General features: G+C 50.5%; 11 protein-coding genes across 11 annotated transcripts; 5 read left to right on the forward strand and 6 right to left on the reverse strand.

Annotated features, from left to right (window-relative positions):
* Positions 1 to 100: 100 nt before the first annotated feature.
* On the forward strand, positions 101 to 3,601 carry N7532_009171 (uncharacterized protein; the record flags this gene model as incomplete). The annotated part of the gene is made up of 8 exons (XM_056621662.1): positions 101 to 364; positions 466 to 682; positions 737 to 1,228; positions 1,285 to 1,869; positions 1,924 to 2,035; positions 2,090 to 2,365; positions 2,421 to 3,484; positions 3,546 to 3,601. The coding sequence occupies 8 exons, from the start codon at positions 101 to 103 to the stop codon at positions 3,599 to 3,601; spliced, it is 3,066 nt and encodes a 1,021-aa protein (XP_056472468.1).
* A 365-nt stretch (positions 3,602 to 3,966) lies between these two features.
* N7532_009172 (Nitroreductase family protein) lies at positions 3,967 to 4,730 on the reverse strand (the record flags this gene model as incomplete). Its single annotated transcript, XM_056621663.1, has 3 exons — positions 3,967 to 4,169; positions 4,227 to 4,341; positions 4,395 to 4,730. 3 exons carry the CDS (start codon positions 4,728 to 4,730, stop codon positions 3,967 to 3,969), a joined length of 654 nt encoding a protein of 217 aa, XP_056472469.1.
* A 531-nt stretch (positions 4,731 to 5,261) lies between these two features.
* On the reverse strand, positions 5,262 to 5,741 carry N7532_009173 (uncharacterized protein; the record flags this gene model as incomplete). Its single annotated transcript, XM_056621664.1, has 1 exon — positions 5,262 to 5,741. The coding sequence occupies one exon, from the start codon at positions 5,739 to 5,741 to the stop codon at positions 5,262 to 5,264; it is 480 nt and encodes a 159-aa protein (XP_056472470.1).
* A 1,790-nt stretch (positions 5,742 to 7,531) lies between these two features.
* On the forward strand, positions 7,532 to 8,001 carry N7532_009174 (thioredoxin-like protein; the record flags this gene model as incomplete). The annotated part of the gene is made up of 2 exons (XM_056621665.1): positions 7,532 to 7,755; positions 7,842 to 8,001. The coding sequence occupies 2 exons, from the start codon at positions 7,532 to 7,534 to the stop codon at positions 7,999 to 8,001; spliced, it is 384 nt and encodes a 127-aa protein (XP_056472471.1).
* A 32-nt stretch (positions 8,002 to 8,033) lies between these two features.
* On the reverse strand, positions 8,034 to 9,357 carry N7532_009175 (uncharacterized protein; the record flags this gene model as incomplete). The annotated part of the gene is made up of 4 exons (XM_056621666.1): positions 8,034 to 8,587; positions 8,671 to 8,833; positions 8,891 to 9,220; positions 9,286 to 9,357. The coding sequence occupies 4 exons, from the start codon at positions 9,355 to 9,357 to the stop codon at positions 8,034 to 8,036; spliced, it is 1,119 nt and encodes a 372-aa protein (XP_056472472.1).
* A 684-nt stretch (positions 9,358 to 10,041) lies between these two features.
* On the reverse strand, positions 10,042 to 11,109 carry N7532_009176 (PaaI family thioesterase; the record flags this gene model as incomplete). Its single annotated transcript, XM_056621667.1, has 10 exons — positions 10,042 to 10,105; positions 10,168 to 10,246; positions 10,297 to 10,315; positions 10,406 to 10,452; positions 10,518 to 10,589; positions 10,648 to 10,690; positions 10,780 to 10,845; positions 10,905 to 10,917; positions 10,983 to 11,023; positions 11,083 to 11,109. The coding sequence occupies 10 exons, from the start codon at positions 11,107 to 11,109 to the stop codon at positions 10,042 to 10,044; spliced, it is 471 nt and encodes a 156-aa protein (XP_056472473.1).
* Positions 11,110 to 11,297: 188 nt separating this feature from the next.
* Positions 11,298 to 12,848, forward strand: N7532_009177 (TFIIH/NER complex subunit TFB2; the record flags this gene model as incomplete). The annotated part of the gene is made up of 3 exons (XM_056621668.1): positions 11,298 to 11,421; positions 11,473 to 11,560; positions 11,624 to 12,848. 3 exons carry the CDS (start codon positions 11,298 to 11,300, stop codon positions 12,846 to 12,848), a joined length of 1,437 nt encoding a protein of 478 aa, XP_056472474.1.
* A 936-nt stretch (positions 12,849 to 13,784) lies between these two features.
* On the reverse strand, positions 13,785 to 15,637 carry N7532_009178 (Zn(II)2Cys6 transcription factor domain-containing protein; the record flags this gene model as incomplete). Its single annotated transcript, XM_056621669.1, has 2 exons — positions 13,785 to 15,513; positions 15,564 to 15,637. The coding sequence occupies 2 exons, from the start codon at positions 15,635 to 15,637 to the stop codon at positions 13,785 to 13,787; spliced, it is 1,803 nt and encodes a 600-aa protein (XP_056472475.1).
* A 499-nt stretch (positions 15,638 to 16,136) lies between these two features.
* N7532_009179 (aldo/keto reductase) lies at positions 16,137 to 17,273 on the forward strand (the record flags this gene model as incomplete). The annotated part of the gene is given in 4 exon segments (XM_056621670.1): positions 16,137 to 16,576; positions 16,635 to 17,010; positions 17,021 to 17,175; positions 17,234 to 17,273. The coding sequence occupies 4 exon segments, from the start codon at positions 16,137 to 16,139 to the stop codon at positions 17,271 to 17,273; spliced, it is 1,011 nt and encodes a 336-aa protein (XP_056472476.1).
* A 481-nt stretch (positions 17,274 to 17,754) lies between these two features.
* N7532_009180 (uncharacterized protein) lies at positions 17,755 to 18,702 on the forward strand (the record flags this gene model as incomplete). The annotated part of the gene is made up of 1 exon (XM_056621671.1): positions 17,755 to 18,702. One exon carries the CDS (start codon positions 17,755 to 17,757, stop codon positions 18,700 to 18,702), a length of 948 nt encoding a protein of 315 aa, XP_056472477.1.
* A 1,766-nt stretch (positions 18,703 to 20,468) lies between these two features.
* Positions 20,469 to 24,929, reverse strand: N7532_009181 (RNA helicase aquarius; the record flags this gene model as incomplete). Its single annotated transcript, XM_056621672.1, has 4 exons — positions 20,469 to 20,872; positions 20,923 to 24,393; positions 24,458 to 24,558; positions 24,619 to 24,929. Coding segments are annotated over 4 exons (4,287 nt in total), but the record flags the coding sequence as incomplete, so codon positions are not given.
* Positions 24,930 to 25,037: the final 108 nt, after the last annotated feature.

The raw sequence follows: 25,037 nt of genomic DNA on the forward strand, positions 1-25,037 counted from the left end.
CGCCACGCTTATCGTTGACAGGCTGCCGTTCCCTGTTTCTCTTTCGCACTTTCCCTTGAAATGTCTGCGTGGGCAAATTGGTCATGTCGTGGTCAACAACATGTCCACCCCAAATTCGTCGTCTGCGTTCGAAAAGGCCTTAGAAACGTTCAAAGGCAGTTTGTCCAAGAGGGACCAGAATACCTTCAAAGCTGCGACATTCCAAGATCTGCAATCCAGCATTGATGATCTCCAGAGGACGCAGCATGGTAAGCGGCAAACAAGATGGCTGAAAAGACTGGGTCCCTTCCTCGAAGCCATGGATCAGTGGGGAAAGGTGGTGGAGGTGTTTTGCAATAGCAATGAGATAGTGGCATTCGTTTGGGTACGTCGATGGAAGCCAGCCACAGGCATCAAAGTGCATCTCGCGCTGGAGGATTCTACGTTTTCATTCTCACTATACTCACATAATTTATTCAACCCCAGGGGCCCGTGAAGTTTCTTTTGCAGGTCGCTAGCAATCATCAGAAGGCATTCACCGAGCTACTTGATACCTACGAGGCGATTGGAGAGCATCTTCCTCTCTTGTTGCAGTACCAAGACCTCTTCCGTGTCCAGCCTGAGATGGTACGAGTGCTGTCCCTCATATATGAAGACATTCTCGAGTTCCATCGATTAGCGATCCAATATTTTCAGCAGCGCTGTGAGCATCCTCTCGCGTGTGATCTTCGAAAATGCCCTACTTACGACCTTATAGCATGGAAGCAGCTTTTCGACGACAACTGGAAAGCCAAGAAAGCTCGATTCGCAACAATCATCTCCAGCCTCGGAAGACACCGAGGCCTAGTCGAGACCCAAGCGAATATTCTTCACATGCAGGCCTTCGATGATCTCAGACGGCAGATAAACGATCATCATGACGAGCAGATGCAAGGCTTAGATGATGCACGTCAACTTGCGGAGAGCGGTCGGGGGAGATCGATACAGGAATTCGAGCAAGCACGCCAGATTGCGGACAGCAACCACCGGGCGCAGCTTCAACTTGAGGAAAAGAGACAGATGAAGAAAGTTTTTGATTGGTTAAGGGCTCCGAACACTGATTTCGAGCATTACAAGTTGAAGAAAACGCGCGAGATATATCCGAATACGGGAAGATGGCTGCTCGAGCATCCTTCGTTCAAAGAATGGCTCGACCCCGACTACGCAAAGATCCCTCCTCTTCTGTGGCTGAATGGAATTCCCGGTTCGGGTATGTACTCACCAAGCCGAGTGTTGGTTTCTCTGATATACTAACAGCACCTACAGGCAAAACCGTGCTCGCTTCCATAGTCGTGGAAGAAGCTCGAAAGCTTTCTCGAAAATCAACAGTCCTTTTCTTCTACTGCAAGCACGATGACCCGGAATTCAACAGCTTCATAGCCATAGCAAGGGGTCTCTTAGCGCAAATATTGGAGCAAGAATTGGACTTGCTGCCTCACTTCTACGAGCAGTGCTGTATCAGCAAAGAACCAATCTTGCAAAATCCCGAAAGAGTCCAGAAGCTCCTGGAAACCGCCCTCGCCCACTGCAAAAGTGCGTATATAGTACTTGATGGACTCGATGAATGCAAAAGGGACGATCGCAAGGAGATCTCTTCGTGGTTCAGAGAGCGAGTTGACAAGCTCCCCGCCAGCGAGCCATGGCGATTGCGCTGCCTTTTCACAAGCAGGGATGACGGCCACGGAAGGAAAGATTTCGAAGACATCGACACGATAAAGATTCGAGCAAGCGATATAGCGGATGACTTGATGACGTTCTGCCAGCGACAGGCAGATCAATTGAAAATCAATTTCCATCTTACAAATGATCAAACAGACAGCATCTGTGAGACAGTCGCTCAAAGAGCGGGAGGTATGTTAAATTGGCGGTCGGGGTTTCACTCCAATTTACTGAATTGTACACTAGGAATGTTCCTTCTACCAAAGCTGGTATGGAATAACCTTTCTCAACAGACTTCGCTCGTAGGTATGGAGCGGGAACTTGATCCAAGTGTGTATCCAAAACAGCTTGAAGATGCGTACGTGCCCAGACCAGCCACACTTTGGTTTTCGCAGCTTCTAACAAACAACAGGTACCGTCGTATCCTTTCGCAAATGGAGACCGCCGACAGTTCCAGAGGAAATAAAATACCGCGAGATGTGAAGCTAGTGCTCCAGTGGCTTACGTTGGCGAGAAGGCCCCTTGCGTGGCGTGAAATTCAGGTGCTAAAGTCAATCGATCGACAGAAGCAAGAAGTTGATTTTGAGAGACATAAGTTCCGGGTCGAAAATGCAAAGGATCTTTGCGGGTCATTTGTCAATGTCTTAGATGACGGAACCGTCGAATTGGTTCACCTAACTGCAAAGCAGTATGACATCTCGCCCTTCAACTTTCGAATACTTGCTAATTCTGTCGAAACATAGCTTCCTGGTAGATGAGGGCATTGTCGATCCTCTGGTCGGAGATATTAAAATGGCATCTCTTTGTGTCGATTATCTCAATCTCCCCATATTTGTCGGTTCAATCTCCGATCAAGCTGCCCTCCGAGGTGATTATGGATTTATGGAGTATGCGGCGCTATACTGGATCAGACACTTGGAAGGAGCAATTGCAGAAGCAAGACGAAGACTCGCCAGAGCAAAATTACAGGAAGACCAACAGCCCGAGGACAGCGAAGATGAGGTCGAAGCATTTGTTCATCCAACCTTGCAGGAAAAAGAATACTCACGCCTCATGTCCCCTCTTGCAGAATCTTTAGGTGTCTTCATTGAGCACCATTGGGCTTCACCAAAGTCATTTCTTGCCGTATCTGATCGCAACAAGAGAAACCTCAAGGTATTCGAAAACACCGCATCATACGAAAAGCTCCAACAAGTCTTCGTGTCTAGCCGAAAGCAGCTGCATTCCTTCGGACCCATTAAAACTGAAGAGCTCGCGACAGACATTAGTGAAATCGTCAATGACGTTCGTGAAGTGATCAAAAATGCGTTCTCAGCATCTCCAAGCCCAAGCGCCACCAAGGAGATGACAGACAAATATGGACATAATCCATTTCGATGTGCGCGATTCAGCTGTCGATCATTTACATTTGGCTTCGCAACACCGGAGGAACGAGAAGGCCATATGGCAAGGCACGAACGACCTTACAGATGCAACCATGAAACCTGCAAACAGGGATTCGATATTGGCTTCTCCTCTATCCCCCAGTACAAAAGACACATGAAAACGCACCACCCAGATCCATCCCAAGCAGACCATGAATTCCCGACCGACAAAGAAATACAACTCAGCATCCGCTCAAAAAGAAACGAATCGAAATCAGCAAAAGAACTCGCTCCCGCGGTCAACAGAGACGAAGCCAGCCCACAAGATACCGAAGAAGCCTCGCCAGAAAGAGAGGGATTTGCAGCACCGGCGCCAGAACCAGAGATCCGACCTCGTCCCAGGATGCGATGGCAAAATAAGAAAGACCTCATCTGTCAAGACTGTGGGAAAGTGTTTACCCGGGCTTTCAATCTCAAGTCACATCGCTTGACGCATCGGCCCAGTTCGGAGTTTCCTTGTGATCATTGCCGAAGGTCGTTTGTTCGACGAAGCGACTTGAATCGTCATATGAGATCGCATACGGGGGAACGAAGCTGGGTTTGCGAGGGGTGCCAGAGAGCTTTTGCTCGATCGGAGACTTTGAGAAATCATCACCAGTCACAGAGAGGGCAGGACTGCCTTCGGTCAATAGAGAGACGACAACAGCAACAGCAGCAACAACAGCAGCAGCAAAATAACAATTACTACGGCCTTGAGAATCACGATTTGATGCTGCCGCCGATCTCCTTTTTCATTCAGGATTGAGACGGGGCATGAGCTCTGGGGTTCAATCTTCCCGGTTAAATGTATCAGATTCATTATCTATATTGAATCGATATATCGCTAGCAATGCTTCATTTTCATGGTATCTCCAAATTCAACCATCTATTTGCCAAAGACCTTGAAACGGTTCTCAAGGGGCTCGAAGACCTTCTCATCGGGCTGGGAGGTGGGAGTACCGAAGACCAGCTGGGCATCCAGCTTCCACGAAGCGGGCAGGCCCCAGGTCTTGGCGATCTGCTCGTCGATCAGGGGGCTGTAGTGCTGGAGGTTGGCACCGAAACCTTCAGACTCCAGGGCAAGCCAAACTGTGAGCTGTTAGTAATTGATTCGCAGTACAAAGTCTATTTGGAAAGCACTCTTACCGAGGTACTGGGACATGGCGTTCGATTCCAGGGCGAAGGGGTCAAACTTGTCGGCATAGAGGGCAAACTTCTCCTTGATAGGAGCGAGAGTCTCGTAGTCGACGAAGAACAGAACCTATTACAAAATTCAGCGAAGGATCATGTCTCTTTTTCACCCGGCATACGTACAGTTCCGTAGGCGCCACGGAAAGACTCCAGCTTAGGCTTGGTGCTGCTCTCAAACTGCTCCTTAGGGACGTGACCCGCAGCAACAAGACCCTCCATAGCCTGGATGGCAATATCCCACACCTTCTTGTGCTCCTCCTTCAAAAGCAACACAATACGGGAAGTCTGGGTGTTGAAAGAGCTGGGGACATGGAGCACAGAGTCCTGCACAATACGCTCAATGGCGTCGTCGGAAATAGAGCTCTCAGCCTTGAGACCATAGTAGGTACGACGGTTCTTCACCAACTCCAACAGAGTAGAGGTGGCAGTGTTCTTGAATTCGACAGCAGTAGAGCCCATTGTGAAAGATACGATTCGCTGATAAATGCTTAAATCGAGTGAAGTCGAAAAAAATGCCGACAGCGGCAAGCCGTGGGGGTTTATATCAGTTCAAGAGCGGGGATCCCATTGTTTGACATCCTCCAATCAGTCCAATTTTTTTCTACAGTCCTGCGAATTATGCAGCAGAGGCCCGGCATAAACGGACTGGTTATCGTCTCCCTTGCCAATGATAATTGCGGTTCCTTCGCCATAGTCCCCGCCAAATCGATAATCTGGCACGGGTGGGCCAATCAGGTCCCCGTGTTGAGGGCGGATGCTCGGAGTTTGCAATTTCCGATGATTTTGTAAGCGGATTTAAAACGCCCACATTTCTGTTGCGATTATGAATCGCAAAGAAGGGTTCTTGTCAGCCTGACAAAGCAGTTGTAGTAGAACGGTAACATTTAGAGCTAAGCGCGGAATCAGCCGCTCAACATGCGGCATTTATTTGTCAGTTATCGGAGGTCATGCTTCAGTCTACCGCAATCTCAACCTCGGATTCGGTTTCAATCAGGCCTGATCGCAGAGACGCAGAGTCTGCCTTGCGACATTTTTGACGACCGAGTTCTTATTCAATATAGACCAAAGATCGCCCAATTCCTCGCGATTCCGCCAACATGGCCGAGATTCTTCCAAATTTTCGATAGGGAACATTCCCAAAATCGGAAAATTCTTTTTAATATTCTGCAGTGTAAAATCCCAAAGCGTTCGCTGCTTAGGGTCCAGATCAAGAGCCTCAAAATACGTCTTGTCCTCATGTCCAGCATTGAAGGCGAACGGATTCTTCCGCAAATCGAATAGCTCTTCCGGGCCATGCGTCTTGAAATTTCGCCGGGAGGTCGGGCAGTGGTTCCGAGAAGTCGGGAACAAGTCGAACAAGACACCCTCTCCCACCAGTACTTCGAGACAAAATGCACGCGAAAGCGAAGTGTGAGTGTACTCGTTGATGTCGATCTCTTTGAAGATCCCGACTCCGACGAGAATGCGCATTACGCGGGTAATCGCAGAAATATCCACATTGCATTGAGAGGCAAGGCTCGCAGCGGTGATGTCTCATTCGGCTGGGATGCTGTCGAAGGCATCTAGTCCCAGTAGAATGTTGAGAGAGGCTAGCTCAGATGTAGTCCGCCACTACCGAGTTCCTATGCCGTATGGCTCTTTTAGCGTGTGTCGGATCTTGTCGATGCGTCTCAGTAGAAAATCCCTACTCTCATATTCTCGCGTTTAATACAAAAGTCTATCTGAGGTGCTCACCGCCGTTGCCTCTTCCACCGGCATCGAAGACTTTACGACACGGATGACACCTCAGATACCCAAGTAAGATTGGACTCCGAGCAACTTCGTTTATCGAGTGATAAAACACCAGAAGAGGCTCTCCTAGAAAGGCAGGGAAACCAAAAAGCTCTTCAATCTCTACAATGAAGATCTTGAAGACAGTGATGAGAACTTCGATGGCTTCGCTGCATTCCCTGAATTCGAATATATAAATGTATATGTGTATATTGAAGAGGGGAACGCTCGATGGCAGCACGCGCTGAGACGTACGGGTCGATTCAGCAGAAAAACCACCACAAAACCCACGCGTAACAATCAGGAAATAGCGAGAACCCCAAGTGTAGGGGTCAGGTCGGGGGAGGTGTAAGAAGGTGTATTCTAGAACTAGCTATCCGGCCACCGTATACTGCCGGCTATGTCACATAGTCTGGATGGCACCCATGTAGTAGGGGGAGACCCTCTCCCCACTACAATATATATATACAACCTGCGACAAATTAGCCGGCGGGAGTTATCTTCCGGAAAGAAGAGTGCAAAGCTCTGAATAACCATGATTTGACGGAAATGAGGCGAGAAAATTGGAATCACACGCGAAACTGGTGGTATTGGAGGGGGCTACATTCGAGGAAAAAATGGAGCTTTGAAGAGCATGTTCGAGCTATGCAGATCTCATCCTCAGTGGTACATGTATAATGTCCTCGTTGAGAATTGTGTTGCACGTGGAGGCTGTTGTGGTCGGGACTGTGGGTGCTGTGTTGATCCTGGACGAGCTAGTGGCATGGTGAGCGAGCTGGGCGTTGGACATCGCACCTTGGCCTGCGAATGTTGTTCGAAAAATCGACAGTTCAAACTAACGACAGAAGAGGAAGGGGAGCATTGGGATCTGTTTTGTTTGATGGATATGACAAATGGAATCTCGATGAATATGATCCCTACCGGTATCGAGTCTCCCTTGCCTCAATATGGGGCTTAGCGGGGACGATTACCAAGAGGATCCCGAAAAGGGTGAGGACTCGTCTGAATTTGATGAAGTTGAATCAATAGAGACACTCGTTGACAAAGCTGTTTAGTCCTTGTTTCATGCTTAGTCGCGGTGAGGGAGGGTAAAGGACAAGGTGAAATTCGATCCATTCTATGGAGGCCGACCTAGAACCCTACGGGGATCTGCTGAAGACTACAAGAATTGCTGCTATGAATTTCGAAGCTACTGGCCTATCCAAACTTAACTACAATATCTCAAATACTCACTCTCCTAATATTTGTAGACAACACGCCTCATCCTGTTGTATACTTCAAAAGCGGATAGACTCGGCATGGCAGGCGCGACCCCACCGCGCGGGGTGCCGAATTCCCACGCGCGCATCAACCAAAGGCCACTATGTCTTCACTTTCCACAGCTTCAACCAAAACATAAGCCCACCACATCTCTACCGAGACAGATCTTAGCCCAGAGCCGCGAGCGAGCATAGCCATCGGCCTCCAAAAGCGATCGTATCACTTCAACAATGCCCATCATCAGAGATTTCGCTGCGCCGGCGAACGCAAAGGCCCTGGAATTCCCCGAAAGCACCGATTCAAAGCTCTTCCTCGCCTTCATCTCCTCCGATGACCCCATCACCGGACAGCCCTGGTGCCCCGATGTTCGCGCTGCGCTGCCAAGCATCAACGCCGCGTTTGAAGCGGAGAATGCGCCGAGCGTGGGTATTGTCCAGGTTGGTCAAAAGCCAGAGTAAGTTCCGATCATCTTCAGCCTTGCATCGGGCTCGCGTCTCGCCAAGAGCCTTCCTACGAGAGCTACGCTTATGCAATGTTTAGGTGGAGGGAGCCTAAGAACGTCTACCGAACAAACTGGAACATAAACAACGTTCCAGCCTTGGTACGCTACCAACGACTGAACGGAGAGGTATCGGAGACAGGACGATTGATCGAAGGCGAGATTCTGGACAAAAAGAAGCTCCAAGATTTCCTTGCTTGAATCACACGACGAACCACAACGTTGTTATGTTATTAAGACGAACCACTATCATAAGCCTCCTTCAGCGTCTGACACTTCATCGAATTCCACTCCATAGCCGACATCGAAGACGACTCCGTATAATCCTGGCACTGAACCGATCCGTAGCTCGTATACGATTGCACGGCACTACCAGAGCAGTCGTCCGTCTTGTACACGCTGCACACAGCATTTTTGAAATTCCAGGAGCCGGGCGTTCGGAGTGGACTTGAGGAGCAGGGGATGAACATTGCGTCGCTGGTTGAGACCCAGCGGCACCATGCGTCGGCTTTTTCGTCTGTGGACATTTTATATCTCGGAGGCTGGTGCATAGTGTTGTTTTCCCAGGGTTGTAGCCTTCTAGCAGGTAGAAGTCGCCTTTGCAATTCTTTTTGGAGAAGATGTTTAGACTCCATTTGCTGACGTTTGGGTTCGCGGTGGGCTCTTCTTGCTTGGTTGTTGTTGTGGTGGTCTTTGCTATTGTTTTCATAGTCGTCGTTTTCTCTGTAGTCGTGGCTGTGGTCGTGATTGTCTTTGTTGTGCTGGTACTGGTCGTAGTTGTACTTTCCTTTGTTGTCAAAATCGTCGATCTTGTGGTAGATGTGGTGTCTGATTTCGCGACGGCGCTCATAGCAGAACCTTGAGGCTTACTAGTTTCCTTTATCGGCGGACCAACAGCGCTCAGACCGGCGGTTGTTGTTGTGATTGTGGTAGCCTTGCTAGTACTGCCTGTCGTTGAACTAGTCGCTGCTCCTGTGGGACATGCATGGTTGTAGTTGACCGTATCTGTGCAAAAGCCACCGTTCACACTGCACTATTCCAATCTTCATTAACGAAAGACACCGCTGTCTTGCTTCCCAAAAGAATTCACCTTGCAGTCGGGAGCAATGCAGGGATTCAGATCCACAAGGTCGGACATGTTACTCGGACGCGCTGTTCCAGGGACTTGAGGGCCACATATGGCTTGGGGAAGGGCCACTGGCATTGGAGGAGATCCAGCGCTGAGGCAAATGAACGTTCCAACAAAGATCTTGTCCCAGCCATTCCAACCAAATGTACCTTTATTATAGCTTTCGATATCGGCAACAGTGACGTGATATTGCTCGGCAAGGTTGGCGCATCTGTCTCCGGGTAGAACGAGATGGCTTGTACAGAGAGGATCATCTGGTTCCTGGAAGACGTTGCGGAGGTCGGGTTCTTTCTGTATTCAGCTTGAATGGTTAGTGAAAGTTTCTGGTAATATTGGACGGAGGAAAAGCACAGTACTTGGGAACCAGACGCTGTGTGGAGCAGAAGTCCACAAAGCGTGGAGAAATTACTCAGTGTGAAGACTCGCATTTTGTGCCTGTACGAAACGGTTTACTTCCCTCCGCACATCCGAGACGACCTGCTTTTAATACTGAAGTCGGTAATTTGACTGCGTCAATGAAAAGAATTGTTTTTCTGGGTTAGCAAGGGTCTGCATAAAATATGACTCGGAGCACATCCTTAGTGTGTGGGTGATCTCTCCCCGACTGTCAACAAAGGATGGACTCGGATTTGACTGCCATGCTATACACTCTTCCTTTGACTCTACCAGCTTGTATTCAGTCTGGTAGATGATGCAGCCGCCACCATTTTTTGTTCTCGAACTAATTCTAGCGAAGCCTCCAAACCGTCGAGGGCTGAAACCAAAGTGAAATGAACTAGTAGAAGAAGACGGTCTGGTTCGCCTGGATCTGATAAAGAGGAGTCTTTGGGTCTCGCTGAGGCTCATTTGACTTTAACGGACTTGTTTATTATTGGCAGGGCTTTGATTTGATCGTCAGGGTTCCTGCAAGCCTTCTTTAAATGCAGTACTCAATCTTCTTCGGCTGCAGGCGACAAATAAAGGGTATATATGCTCTCAGATAATTCTCTCTACAGACCGAAAGAGGGAAAATTGGAAGGAGTTTTGGAGTGCCGATATTTTCAAATAGAAATTTCTTACCTGGTTTCTTCATCCCCGCATCCTTCATCACCATCTCACTTCCCCGGACTCGCCTACTTCAGCTTGTTGATCTCCTCCACGATGTTCTGGGGATCCTTCCAAGCCAGGGTGACGTACCTGCATCTCATCAGTAAATTGAATTGACGGGTATCGGTAGGTTTTCGGGGGTTAGGACTTACTTTGTGTGGCTGCCTCGGGCCACAACGTCACCCTTCGGGTTGGTGAACTTGATGTTGGTGTAGGCGAGGGTTTTTCCGACTGTAAACGTGAGCTCGGTTTCTTCAAATAGGTATCAGATATTGACATACACTTGTCGCAGGTCACCTCCTATTTTCTAGTTAGCATCTAAGATCATTGAAAGGCCTTTTTTTTTTTTTTTTTGAGAGGTGGGGGGGGGGGGGGGGGGGGAACACGTACGGCCAAGATCTTGTCACCAATCCGGCCTCCCGAGTTGAGATAGGTTACTATTGAAGTGTCAGTTATGGTTTGCTCGCACGCTTATTAAGCTTGTCGTTGCTGTATCGCTTACCGTTCAGGTCCGTAGACACTCCCGTCGCAAAGAGGCCACGGGAGGCTACGGCCAGGGAGCCACCGAGGTCCACTGTTTCCATAGTAAGTGACGGGTCCAACATCAAGATGGGGTCATTGTGGTGATGTACCCATGCTAGCGATGGTACCTCCATGAAGGATGCTCAGGCGATTCTGTACAGTGTCAGACATTTGAGTCCCAGAATTCGTAGGAGGTTCAACCAGCATCAAGATGAGGTCCGACTTAGTCTTTGTCCACTTACAGTGTGCTCCTTTTGGATGAGCAGCTCAAAGTTGACTGTTCCGGGGCGTGCAGCTGTAACTTGGAGCTAGAAATGCGAATCAGCTTTGCTTCCATATTTTGCTTTGTGTGTGTTCCTCTGCGTACATTGTTAAGAAGTCTGCGATGATAATGTTAGCCATGTTTTCTTCCAGTAATTGCGATGTTGGGAAAACCGGCACTTACCGAGGTTCTAGACCCGAAGTAGCTCGGAAGGACTCCCAGACCTATCGATATTATCAGCAAGTGTACCCCTATGAGCCAGAATTGCACGGGGACTTCGCACAGAGCGAACGAAGCGAAGAGTAGTCATTATGTCGAATGAGCGAATGAGCAAACGGATGCTGGGGGTTTGACGAGGGAGAAATCGCGGCAGCGACGCGGCAGTTAACCGGCAGACGCCAGGAACTGCGCCTGTGGCCGCGTCGCCCGCCGGAGCCCGCATCATGACCTCACCGCGTACCTTCCCTTTCAGCCTCCCACGGCGACTCTCAGGTCAACATGGCGGCATCTACGTCCCGACCTCTCGAGTACCTGGAGGGTCTGCCCGGCACGACGTTCGAGCAGCTGTACCGGCAGCCCTCCACCGCCCTCGCCATCTTTCGTCGCATGCTGCCTGACCTGGGTATATGAAGCTGTTTGAAACGATTCTGACATCCACTAACTGTGAGGATAGCAAAATGTTTCGTGATGGCGCTGCTGTACTTGAAGGATCCGCTTCCGATGTCAGATCTTGAGCTCTGGGTGAAGACAGAGAGCAAGAGGTGAGGCGCATTGCTTGCTGTTGTATTTTCTGGTAACCAAGCTAACTGAGGTCTTTTTTCAAGGCAACGGGATAATGCGATCTCGATCCTCGGACGACTTCATATACTCTCGTCGACGTTGACCGATAGCAAATCTCGGGCATACATGATCACCAATCCTTTCGCCGCATCCCTTCGACAAGCGCTCATGGGTTCCCAAGATTCACAGTCCTTTGGTGTCTTCTCCCAGATCCCGGGGGAGAACCAAGTTTCGGTGGCCAACTTGGACGAATATGCGCGGCAACAGTGGGAGGGTGTCCTGGGGTACATGGTTGGAACGAGTGCGTTCGGTGGCACACGCGACGTGAATCTCAGCAAGGGCGTGAAGCAACTGCTCCAGGCAGGTCATTTGGTCGAGATCCGCGATCGGCGCGTGGACATTACCAAAGATGGATTCGGATTCGTGCTGCAAGATGTCAACACGCAGGTCTGGCACATCCTGATTCTCTACGTGGAAAGCGCGAAAGCGATCGGCATGGATAGCGTGGAGGTCCTCTCTTTTCTTTTCCTGCTCAGTAGTCTTGAGCTGGGTCAATCATATGAGAAGAACCACTTGACATCCAATCAGTTGCGGACGCTTACCGACCTAGCGGACTTCGGTATCGTCTACCAGGAAACTCCCGAGGCCACGCGTTTCTACCCAACCCGTCTCGCAACCACCCTCACCTCCGACTCAAGCGCGCTGAGCAACCCCGTGGCCGGCTCGATCACTGGATCATCTGGGCAATCAGTTGGCGGTGGATCAGGCTTCATCATTGTCGAAACGAACTATCGACTCTACGCATATACCTCTTCCCCGCTGCAGATCTCGCTCATTTCCCTCTTCACCAATCTCAAGTACCGCTTCCCGAACCTGGTGACCGGCAAAATCACCCGACAGTCAGTGCGCCGAGCGATCGAAATGGGCATCACAGCTGACCAGATTATCTCGTATCTGATGTCGCATGCCCATACTCAACTCCGCAAACACAACGCCGGCCACTCCACCACCAACACCGCCGGCATCCCGCAGTCAATTCTCCCGCCTACAGTCACCGATCAAATACGTCTCTGGCAGCTGGAGCGAGACCGTCTTCGAGCTACAGCAGGCTTCCTCTTCAAGGATTTTACCAGCTTGGCCGAATACCAGGCTCCTTGTCAATATGCGGAGGAAATCGGTGTCCTTGTGTGGAAGTCGGACAAGAAACGGATGTTCTTTGTCACTGGACATGAGCAGGTTGTCGCTTTCCTGAAAAGCAGGAATCATTAGCTTTATATTATGGAAAGGATGAAAAGTTAGGGGTTTGCATTGATATGGTACATGGATTTGGGAAAAGTCAATCAGCTCACGGCGTTGTTGGTGGGAACGGTATTTACGAAATTTACGATTCTTCGCAGTTTACACTAAATCAACAAGTTGTACAATATGAATGAACATACAATATGAATGAACATTTACTGCTGCTCCTCTATATGTAGTGAATCTGTTTTCAAAATATCTTGAATGGTTTGATTGTTCATCCACTAGACGTAGCGCCGTACGACTATCAGATGAAAGATTAAACTTGGGACCAAAAACTTGGGATGGATCTATGCTGTGCATAAAATAATGAAAATGAAGCAAAAAAAGCCCCAGGACTGATTCGAACAATCGACCTCCGCATTACAAGTGCGGCGCAATAACCACTATGCTACAGGGGCGATATACCGAAATTCGACAAGTGAATTTGAATCATGCATCTCCATTTCTTCTGTTTGAAGAAAAATCATAACATACAATTTTCGTCCGAATTGCAGATCGTTTTTTCGTTGGGTAGTAACTTGGCACCATCAGGCACCGTTACGGTTATCGCTGAACATGGCGCTATGACGTGTACCTTGTTCGCAGTCTTGATAGGTTTGAAAAGGGGCCTTTGTGAGAGCAGGTGTGAGTCACTTTGTTGCTTTAAGGATATGCGATGCTTTCCATGCTGGGAAATGTCCCATTGTATACTTCCTATACTTCCCTGCATAATCTTCCGCAGAAGTTGGAAAAGAATACAGTATTAAAGAGTTTTTAGAAAGGGCCCAGAGATGCAAAGTATTCTACCAAGGAGGAAGTTACGTTGCTTGTCGAAATAAAGGAACCCCTATGACACGACTAAATCTACGCCGGTGTATTTTCTTCGGCTTAAAGGGCACGATTTATGTCGGAATGAATGTCAATTTAAAGAACCGACCACCGTCCAGGACTCCGTTCCACTTTCCGACGAAAACTCACCCACTTTCCAAGCCCTTTCATCCGATAGCTCATAAACGTCTCACCCCCGACAACATCCGGCAACAAAACTTTCAGGTCGTATATCCTTCTTTCAGACGGAACCTCCGTCTTCAAGTCCCCATTCAGCCACGAATTCAGGTCAAGAAAGTGCTCGATCTCATCCTCATCCTCTCTAAAAAATTTCTGAGAATCATCTTTCTCCTCAACCCTCATGACCTCCCTCAATACATCCGCCAAAAGTAACCCATTCCAAACACCCTCCCGATGCGGCGCGGCTTTCAACAATCTCATAACAAGCTTCCGAATCTTAGGCACCCGGCACTTCAGTCCGGTATAGTAAATAGGTGGGATGAACCCGGACTCAATCGTAAACGAATGCTCTATCCCACTTCCACTTCCATTGCCACTTCGTATCATCTCATGCAACTCTTTAATCGGAAGACTGATCGTCGACCAACATCGCCACGATTCAAAGAAAGCAGATAAAAGCCTGACGAAATGATCCGTGTACTCGTCGAAAATACACTCCCCTTTCTCAATGGCCAGGGAAGCTGACGCCATTATTACTCCCATCTCGTGGTATGTTTTCAAGAGCAGGAATCCAACTTTATCTCTCCTGGAGGCCTCCGCGTCCAGCAACGTCATGGAAGCATTATATGATTTCCGCCAGAGGGAGAGATCTACCAGTATCCCCCGCTGCGTAGAAATGAGTTCATCCATTTGCGCGCGTCTCAGACACAGAGTGATATCCGAGGTCTGCTCAAGATGGTAGATATGTCTCTTGAAACAATGAACCCTATTCAGCAAATTATCCAACATCTGTCTCGCCTGCACGGGACTCGAAAACGCGTCCAAGAGCGAATAAATCTTCGGGTCGCGAACCATGCAAAGATGCGCGGGGACATGCCCAAACATGGCGGATTGAATCGTCAATCGCGTATACGACTCGATGAGAGCATCATGCACCGAGTCCTCGGCTGCACTCAGCACCTTCGGCGTCATCGACCCCAAGACATCACTGTCCACTGCAGACTGCGGAGACGAAATGCTCGACAAAAGCTGAATCCCATATCGCAAATGTGCACTGCCCATCTGATACTGACCCCTCAAGTACTCCAACGTCACAAAAAGCATACAAGTAATCAGCGCCACACGAATAGCCTTCGAAGACGTCGCCGCTTTCACAAGTCTCAGATGCCGAATCGCCTTGTTGTATTGCGAAAGTATAAATATCTCCTCCATGCCCGCCCCGGCAGTATACATTGCCGGCAAAGCGCGTGCCAGATCCGCACGATGAGCGGCCGAAAGCGCAACGACTGCGTGGCGCACGGCGGGTTCTTGCGCGCTGGCTTGGAAGATTAGCATCTCCCAGAATTGGGAGGTGAAAAGACCAGCAAATTTTGTTGATGTTTTACGCATGAACCAGTCGAAGCTGGATTGTTCTTCGTTGGTTAGACTTCCTGTTGGTACTGGGGTGTTGTAGATTGATAGGGATTTTGTGGTGTGTGGTTGGGTTATGCCTGCACTGCCGGGTCTAGTGGTAGTTGTTGTGCTGGAATATGCGCTGTAGGGGGTTCCCCCGCCGCCCCAGATGCCGTAGCCGTCGCAGACTCGGCCTGTTGAGAGGCAGCGATGGCAGGCTGGTTTTTTTTCGTCGCATTTCACGCGCCGCGTTCTGGGGGGTTAGCCAATATCAATTCAATGATGTTGGGGTGGGGGTCCTACTTGCAAGTCTTGCAGCCTGTTTTGACGTTTCGGCGGCCTTTTGGGGCTAGCTTGCTTTCTTGTGGAGTCGGCATACTGCCAGGTAGGTACGATATGTATCTCAGTAGTAGTAATGACTCAGTAGATTGTACCTTCAGGTAGTGAGGAAAAGTGTTGGAATGGAAAGAAGTCCAAGAGGGCGCCAGTAAACTGTATTCACGGCATAGCTGAAGGCCATTGGGCGGTTCGGAAACCCAGCGTCATTATTGGCTGGACTTAAAATAAATGGGTCCGTGTAGTTAGCCCCGGAGGCCGATATTAAGTCCGGCAGCTCCAACTTCAACCATCACTCATTTCGCCTGCTGCTCGGAAACTACACGGCTTTACTGGCTAGGGATCATCAGATTCGACATCATAATCCACATGTAGTTTGAAATACGGGATTACTCGGTTTCATGAATCTGTCCGTCGAAAGATATATAATGGACGGTCTTTCTGCTCATAAAACACGGCACCGATACAAACTATTCATTTGGACTATCTCCAAAGACCAAGTTCATATTGAATTGGCTCAATCCCCTCGACTTGACGAAAATGTCTCAACCCCTTCGAACTCTTGGGCACAATGGTCCGCAAGTCACCGCTGTCGGTCTCGGCCTGATGAGCATCGGCGGCATCTACGGCGAGGCAACTTCCCTCGACGAAGGTGTCGCCTTCCTCGACCACGCCCATGCCACGGGCCAACGCAACTGGGACACGGCCGATATCTACGGGTCCAGTGAAGACGTCGTGGGCGAATGGGTCAGGCGATCCGGCAAGCGCGATGACATCTTCCTTGCGACGAAATTCGCGGCGCAGCGGACACCTGATGGGAAGAATATGACGATCCGCTCGGATCCCGAGTACGTTTATGAGGCCTGCGAGAAGTCTCTCAAAAGACTGAATGTTGAGACGATCGATCTCTACTACTGTCATCGGGTGGACGGAGTGACGCCCATCGAAAAGACCGTTGAGGCAATGGTCGAACTGAAAAAGTATCTCACCCAACACTGACGATCTACGATGCTCCGCTAACATTGCGTTTTTACCAAGGCAAGGCAAAATCCGCTACCTGGGACTATCAGAAGTGTCCGCAAACACCCTCCGCCGCGCCCACGCCATCCATCCCATCAGCGCACTGCAGATCGAATACAGTCCCTTCGCACTCGACATCGAGAGCCCCAACTCCGACATCTTGGATACGTGCCGAGAACTCGGGGTCGCCGTGGTGGCCTACAGCCCGATCGGGCGTGGGCTGCTGACCGGGCAAATCACCTCACTGGCCGATCTTCCCGAATCCGACTTCCGACGCCTTTTGCCCAAGTACTCCTCGGAGAATTTCCCTCGCATCCGGGAACTGGTGCAGGGGCTGGAAGAGGTGGCGGGTGCGCACGAGACCTCCCCCCACTCAGGTGGCCATCGCTTGGTTGTTGGCGCAGGGCTCTGATATCATTCCTATCCCGGGGACCCGCACGACGGCCCGTATGGATGAAAATACCGCGTCGGCGCGGGTGCAGCTGTCGGGCGAGGAGGTGGAGAGAATTCGGGCGTTGGCTAGCCGGACGGAGGTGATTGGAAATCGGTATCCTGATGCGTAAGTGTTTTCTGTTGTTGTTCTTTGTGTTCATGGAACGGAAGTTGACCGATCGCAGGATGATGGGGAGTATCTTTGGAGACACTCCGCCGCTGTAGATTTACAACCATATTGATTTCCAGATGTCTACAAATTGTCAGGAGCTCAACAACTATTCGACTTGCTGGTTTAAATAGTAAAATAGTATGAGCAATATAGATCAACATTTACATAATGCCCTTGTTCCGCCTCATCTTATTGTTACGTTAGCTGCACTGTGCCCCTGAAATGCCAAGCCATAGGGCAAGGGGCCAAAAACAATGGCATTCATCCTCCTCTCCTCCCAGGCATTCTCGCTCGGAAACCGTCACGTCTGCGATGCTCGATCTCGATCCGACTGATACGGCCAGATCGATGCATGCAATCGACAGATAAGCTTAAACGCAGGCCTGAGCACGTCCAGACGAAGCTGCGAGTGGGTCATACGCCAGCCAGTCCCCAGCCCCAAAATCAACAGCCCCAAAAATCCCAGAACCCCGCGGAACCCGACTTCTTCCTTCCACGACACACTCCCTCCGCCTCCCCGTCTGCGCCTGCGACATGTCCTCGTCCAGCGAGGCCAGTCCAGGCAACTGGATCACCGGCAGCTACACCGGCGACAGCAATGGGGTGCGCATCACCATCGCCACCTTCGTCGGCGTCGCGTGGTACAACGTGATCGAGTTAATCGTCCTCATCTTCCTCACCTTCAAGCGCTACCAGGGCCCCTACTTCTGGAGCATGTTCATCTCCTCCGTCGGCATCCTCCCCTACTCCATCGGCTACCTGATCAAATTCTTCGACCTGACCAGTGCCACCTGGCTCCCCGTCACCTTACTCACCGTCGGCTGGTGGTCGATGGTAACCGGGCAATCGTTTGTGCTATATTCGCGCCTGCACCTGGTACAAGGGAACCAACGGATTTTGCGCGCCATCAAGGGAATGATCATAATGAACATCTTCCTCCTTCACGTACCAACGACCGTCCTCACCTACGCCGCGAACTTCTCGCAATCCCCGTCCTCCATCGCGGGGTACGACGTGATGGAAAAGCTTCAGTTGACCGGCTTTTGCGTGCAGGAAGTGATCATTTCGAGTCTGTACTTGTGGGAAACGAATCGCATGCTCCAGCTCAACCAGGACCGCGGCAGTCGCAAGACTATCATGCAACTACTCGCGGTAAACGTCGCATGTATCCTGATGGACATCGCGCTCATGATCATCGAGTTCATGAACTTCTACATCTTCCAAACAACCCTCAAGGCCACCCTGTACAGTATCAAGTTGAAGCTTGAGATCGCTGTCCTGGGAAAACTTGTCAAAATCGCACACCAACATGTCTGGCAATCCGCCTTCGAAGCCGGCGGCGGCCAGTACCCTTCCTTCGTGGACCCGACTCGCATTGCGGGGGATTTCAACCATGCCGCCGAGTCTTTGCCAGCAAGCCAAGGCTCCAAGGGCCGTGCGACCGGCCTCGAGGCTATCGATTACCATGACGATATTCGGTGAATGGACCCCCCAAGCCCCGCATCATTTTTTTTCCCTCTCATCACCATTCGCCAAATGAGACGCCCCCACTATATTCCGAATACCTCAAGGTCGCTGCTACGCTTGTCAACGCCGACACGCAGCGCTTCAACGCGACTCGGCCCGAAAGTCGACCAGCGCGGGGAAATTTCCAACCTGCTGGGTGCTTGCTGTTCGCGTGCATTTCCACTGATTGCGGTGGAACCATGGCCACGCGAGAACATGATAATAAGTCGGATGGAACCCTGGTTCAACAGGACAGGCCCAACCGTGGATCAAGCCCAGGACCCTTTGCATAGATTACGATGTCATGATTAATGTCTTTGATACCTTTTCGACTCGACAAACATACATTCAATTTAATATTGATATCATCTCTACTTTTAGTTATACATATTTTAATGATTCAAGTGAAGAGTGGTTGTTTCTAGAACGCGTAGAAGCATAATACCGATGAGCCGGCGTCGATGAACAAGATGGAAAATGATACCATATGCGATTGAAAAGTGAAAGATAAAAGAGTATAAGCTTCTGGCGTAATCAGTAGGGAAAAAAACGAAAGAGGATAGGTCGAATGCAAGCGGAGCAAAGGAGGACAGCGGTCCGGCTATACATTTGTACGAGGGGAAGAGGTCACATGACGTGTTCCTGGAGTACAGAGTATACAAACGCATGTTGCGATATCTGCAGTGATTCACCATGGATTCAAGTAAACGGGGGATGAAAGAGTCAATACCATACAGACCTTCTTTCGATATAGTAATGACCAGCTACTACTTGCAGGAAATAGCCCGATTCGCATTGGAAGAGTGCGGATGAACTCCATCATGTTTGAATCAGGAAAGTAAGAGGCAAGAACTCTTGCTGCCACTAATTTCTGTTGCTTAGGATTTCTATACCCGATTATAATGTTAGATATACTCTGAGGGCGATTCTATCGCAAACTACCTGAAAACAGGAGACTAAATAGCAATCTGCTTGACATAACCCCAAAGCAGGATGCAGAACAGGGGCATGAGCATCGCGGAGCATGAAACCTCAGCATACAGCATAGCTCGACACTGCGCTGGAATACCCATTCACGCCACCTGTTCTACAAATAAACATATGCAAAGAACTTCAAGTCAAACTGATTTGCGTATGGAACTTCATTCTGCCGTGCTAGAAGAGATGCTTTTGCTTAAAAAGGTCCGGGTTTATACTCATAGTTAGAGCATAGAAACGATGACCCATGGGTAGGAGGTCTATCTCATTTTCTATCTTAGGTAGCCCATGGGAACACATGAAAACATGGGCTAAATAACAATGACCCATTTCCCATTCCATTTCCCATTCCCCTTCTCACAACACATGGGAACCCATGGGAATACGGGCCAAAAGTCAATGGCCGGCCCATTTACCATTTCCATGGGTTATGTTACACTTTACTGATAGTTAATCAATCGCTAGTAAATTTGCCGCGTCTGGGACTGAATCCCTCTGCTTCTTCAAAATCACCAGAAATTGAATCATGCTTTGCACTGAGCATGACGTTATTTCCTTGTATACCATACGCCTGCTTCGACGGGTCTATAGGCTTTGCTGTACATCAGGACGCATGCTGGACTCAGTCATTCCCGTAGTCCTTGCGATCCGTGCAACGGCTTACTAGAAGCTTACAGGTATATCAATTACTAATGAATCAACAGATAAACAAATATCATTCACGCGCGCTAACACATCTCTAACCATCCTGCTCAGATTCATGTTCATATATCATCCTCCTCCATAACCTCATCCTCATCAACGAGACCATCCTCTTCAGGACCCGCCTCATCAACAATCATGGATCCATCACCCAGAGCCATAACCTTAGCCTGAGTCATCTCAAAGACATACTGGCCCAAATGCTCCACGCTCTCCATAGGCGTACCCTCAATTTCGGCGTCCAGCGCGCGCGTACTGGGGAACATTTCGCCAGGCGCAAGCATCAACTTATCAGGACGTGCAAGAAGCAGATCAAAAGCTGGCTTGAGTTCGTAGCAGGATTCGAAGACCTCGCGGCGACCCAGGATGTACAGGCCGAGTCGGGCGCGGGAGAGGGCGACAGTTAGACGACGGACGTCGCGGAGGTAGCCGACTGTTCGGGTACGGGTTAAGGAGAGGATTACGTCTGGGGTATTGTTAGCTTGGGTTCTTGATGGAAATGAGAGGGAATCTTACAGTCATTCTGCTCTCCTTGATACCTATCAACCGTCGCCACGATCTTAGGCATACCGAACATCGAATTCTTCGCGCAGCGGTGGATCAGCACATCCCGAATCAAAGCCGTTTGGCCAGCATACGTAGCGAGAATCGAGATCTTCGAGGCTGGGTAGCCCAGTAAACGCATGTACTGGTACATAGCGACCGCATACTCCGCCTCGCCCAGGTTCTGGATGAAGTGCGGTGTGGGTTCGCGTTCACCCTCGCCCTGGTAATCCGGAACATTGATGAACTGGTAATCGAACTTGAATCCCGCATTGGCAAGCTTGAACTCCTCCATGGTCTCGACCGAGGGCAGATCGCCCAACTCGGGGTATCGCCAGCGGAAGAGCTCTGCAATGCTAGGTCGAGCACGGCCTTGCCTGTCTAGTGTAATGACGGGAACACCGAGACGCGCCAGACGAAGGAACAAGCTATGTTCGAAGTGTGCGTATTGGCGGAAAGCCATGTTTTGGATGACGGGCGAGTTCTGGAAGTGGTCTCCGCAAAGGACAACTCGCTTCAGGGGATGTTCGCTATTATCGCTCTTCACGTTTTGCAGAGCAGAGGGAATGAAGCTCTCGATCTCGGTGATTTGGGCTGCTTCTTCCATCACGACGTTGTCGTAGTGGAAGCCCAGATCAGCAATTTCTTGTCGACGCATCGCGGCGTGTGTGGAGGTCATCGCGATGACTCGGGCCTCTTTAACCAGGAGATAGTTGGCCTTGTCGCGGGGCTGGCGCAAAATTTCGAATGGTCGGATATCCTCGAGTTCGGCAAAGATTCGGTCAATGTGTCTTTGGCAGCCCGAGGCAATATCCAAGATCGATTCCTTGGAGGCACTGGCATCGAAAAGTGGTTGGGGAGCATTGGAGAAGTAGCCGTGGAACGGGAAGGATGTTATGATATCCTCGTTTGAGGCGTCGGACTTGGCCTGTTCCCAGAATTTGGTCCATGCTGGCTGCACGTAAACCGTGTTGAAGTAGCCCGCAGTCTCACAGGAGTTTCCATGAGCTCCCTCCGCCTGGATAGAGCCTGCCAGTCGTTGGACTTCAGATAAGTAGATGTTCCGGTTATCGAGGAATGATTCTACCCGCCCATGTTTGCTGTAGTTCGACTCTGTATCCAGTTCCTCCTCACCATGACCCAACCGCAGGAGGTGACGCTCGTCGATATCGAGGGCAATGATCTTCTGGAAAAGTTGGTTGAGGGCTTGGTTGCTGTGCGCAATTAACAGCGTGCGCTCGCCGGGGAAATTATGGTAAAGGTTGTTAATGATTTGGGTGGCAACATCGGTCTTTCCAGTACCGGGGGGTCCAACAATGACCGTCAGTCCTGGCTGTGTACCAGAGGCAATGGCCTCCACCTGAGCTGAAGTAAACCGGACAGTGTTCAGTTTGGGCGCATCAATAGGATACGGTCCGCGGTTAGGAGGCTTGTAAGTCGAAACACGCAGTGTGCTGGGAGCCTGCTCGGTCTGTTCAGCTTGGCCCTTGCGACGCTTCTTCGGGGGCACTTCCACCGGGGCCGGTTCACCCTCAACAGTCTCAAGCACATAGGGAGGCCCAAATCTTGATGTTTCGGCACCAGATGGCTCGATGGTCTTTCCAGGAAAGCTTTCAACCAGATGCGACCAGTCGAGGAAGGTGTCCCGGAAGTCCACCGACTGGAGTCGGTTGGACAGTCGCGAGTATTGAGCTCCAGCGGGATCACCGTATCCAAGGAAGATGTCTTGAAGCCACGACGGAAGGGGCACATCAGAGACAATGAGATTCTGCATTGTTTCCAGAATGGACTTGAAGTTGTTTTCCCGGCCCTTCCGACGCGCGATCACATTGACCAAGGAATAGATATCGGGCTTGCCCTGGGCCTGAAGGTCCTTGTCGGCCTTGAACACAGAGGCTTCCAAGTTGACAAGTAGGCGACGAATTCGCGGGCGGGAGTTGTATCCATTGGACTGACCAGTAGCTGGCTGACGTAGCGGACGGCCTTGGTCGTCAAGAATCTGCACGATTTCTGCCGTGCGAAGATGGGTCATGCGAGGACCCTCGGCATCTTGATCACGGATTCCGAATTGAGCAGGGGATGTGGACTGAACCGCCAGCAGGTAGACCACATCATTCGGACGAAGAGCCTCCCATTCTTTGCGAATGTGGTCTGCGAGTCTTCCGACCTCAATGGGAATCTCTGCGCGGACGAAAGCCGGGTTCGGCGAACCAACCTTGGGCTGAGCCACTTCGATGATGGCAGGCTTGGAGATAGGAATTGCCATGCGCGAGAATCCCTCAAACTTCACGCTTCCATCGCGATTTGCTCGGGGCTGCATGCGCTTCACGACAGACTCCATATCCTTGCGGATCTGGAAGAAGGCCTCTGATCGGTAGAGTAGGAACGACCGCCACAGGAAATCACCAATACTGAGGTACTGCAGATTCAACTTCGGAATGGCAAGGGGCCTAGATCCATCATAGGTCTCGTTCCTCAACAAAGCCGGGTTATAGAGATCGGCATCCGTCGGAACAATGTTCAATTTGGAAATGGCCTCCTGGAATGAAGGTTTAGACTCATAGAATGAAGCGAGGACTTCCGTATACAGTTCTCGGTCTGGGGTGATACCAGCAGACTTGGGGTAGTTGGTACGGAACCCAAGATGGGAGCACAGGGTCTGGAGTTCGAAATCCTCCAATGAAGAAAGCTGTCCTTCGAGTTCAGACCGCTGCGAAATGGTTCCAAGGTTGGATAGTGCGAGGATCATGAGTTTCTCCCGGAAGAACTTCATGGCCGTCCTCTGCAATCGCCCCAGATCCTGGCAGTGGATGTCATAGACTGCCTGCGGGGAAAGCGACTCGCCCGTGTAGTCATCAATAGCAAAGTTGACAAAGTGCCTAAGAAGGTTGTAGAGGTCTCGGAAAAGGGCGCTTTCAGGCTCGCGGTAAAGCTGCGAGAGACTAATGATGGGCAAAAGATTGAGGTCCTTGAGAAGCGTGTTCACATAGCGTCGGGTTGGAAGTTGGCTCAACAAGTCAACCAGCAACTCCATGAAACGCTCGCAATAGAGAAGGTTCTCCGATTGCTCCGATCCATTCAGCCTTTGCAGGAAATCCAACAGCATGGTGTACAGCCAAGCGCGTTCAAATCGGATCTTGGCCTTGGTCGCATCATCCCCAGCATCAAATCGCTTGCCCGCGGCCTTCCAGGCCTTCTTGAGCATGGGAGATTTCGCAATAACTCTCTCTCGGGCATCCTCGCTGGCCAGGTTGTGCCAAATCGAAATCGCAACGAGCGGGGCGCATTCTTTCCGGATCAAGACGTTCTCGAGCGATTGGAAGGCACCGATAATGAACGAGATAATGGACATGCGCGAGTGCGTTGACAGAGAAGGGTCGATGCTCATCGACAGGATTCGATGAAACAGGGTCGAAAAGTCGTCGCCGCGGTCCGAGAAAATGTCTGTATTCACTACATCAGCATTCATTCCCCAATCAGTCAATTCCAGCTCGTCGCATTCACTCACCCCATATCGGCAAGTGTTCGCGATATTTAACGCTCACGATCAGCGCGATCAAAAGAACATGGTGATTCGAAGCATCTTCGGTGTACGTCGGCCACAAGAACCTGCCATCACGTTAGTCCTGCGGGGGAATCACATCAAGCCATCCAGCGCGGGTCACTGACTTCTCCAGCACATTCAAATTCTCCAAGATCAGCAGCGAGCGAGTGCTGAACCCCTCAGCCTCCAGGGGGTCCCACAATTGCTTCTTGATCACATCGGGCTTGACCTTGCGCACCTTGACGTCCAGCCAGTGCGCCTTCGCCAGCTTCACCCACGGGCTATCCTCGCGGAAATCAACCACCGTCGGCCTGCTTTCGAGACTCTGCGCCATCGCCGCGCTCGATTGTCCCGGATTGTGATAAACGAGGGCTGGTCGAAGACGTGCGTGAAACTGCTCGGGTGCTGGAAGTCGCGGGCCGCGAAGCTGGGGGAGCTTTTTCAGCAGGTCTTGGCGTTCCTGTCCGCCGAGCCGCAACTTCCTCCGATCACATCGCCCTCTCCGTTCTTACCTTCGCTCGTGTCGCAACCCCCCATTCCTCCC

This window comes from Penicillium argentinense (genome assembly GCF_028826775.1).
Source record: "Penicillium argentinense strain IBT 30761 chromosome Unknown utg000009l_segment0_segment0, whole genome shotgun sequence".
Taxonomy (NCBI): Eukaryota; Fungi; Ascomycota; class Eurotiomycetes; order Eurotiales; family Aspergillaceae; genus Penicillium; species Penicillium argentinense.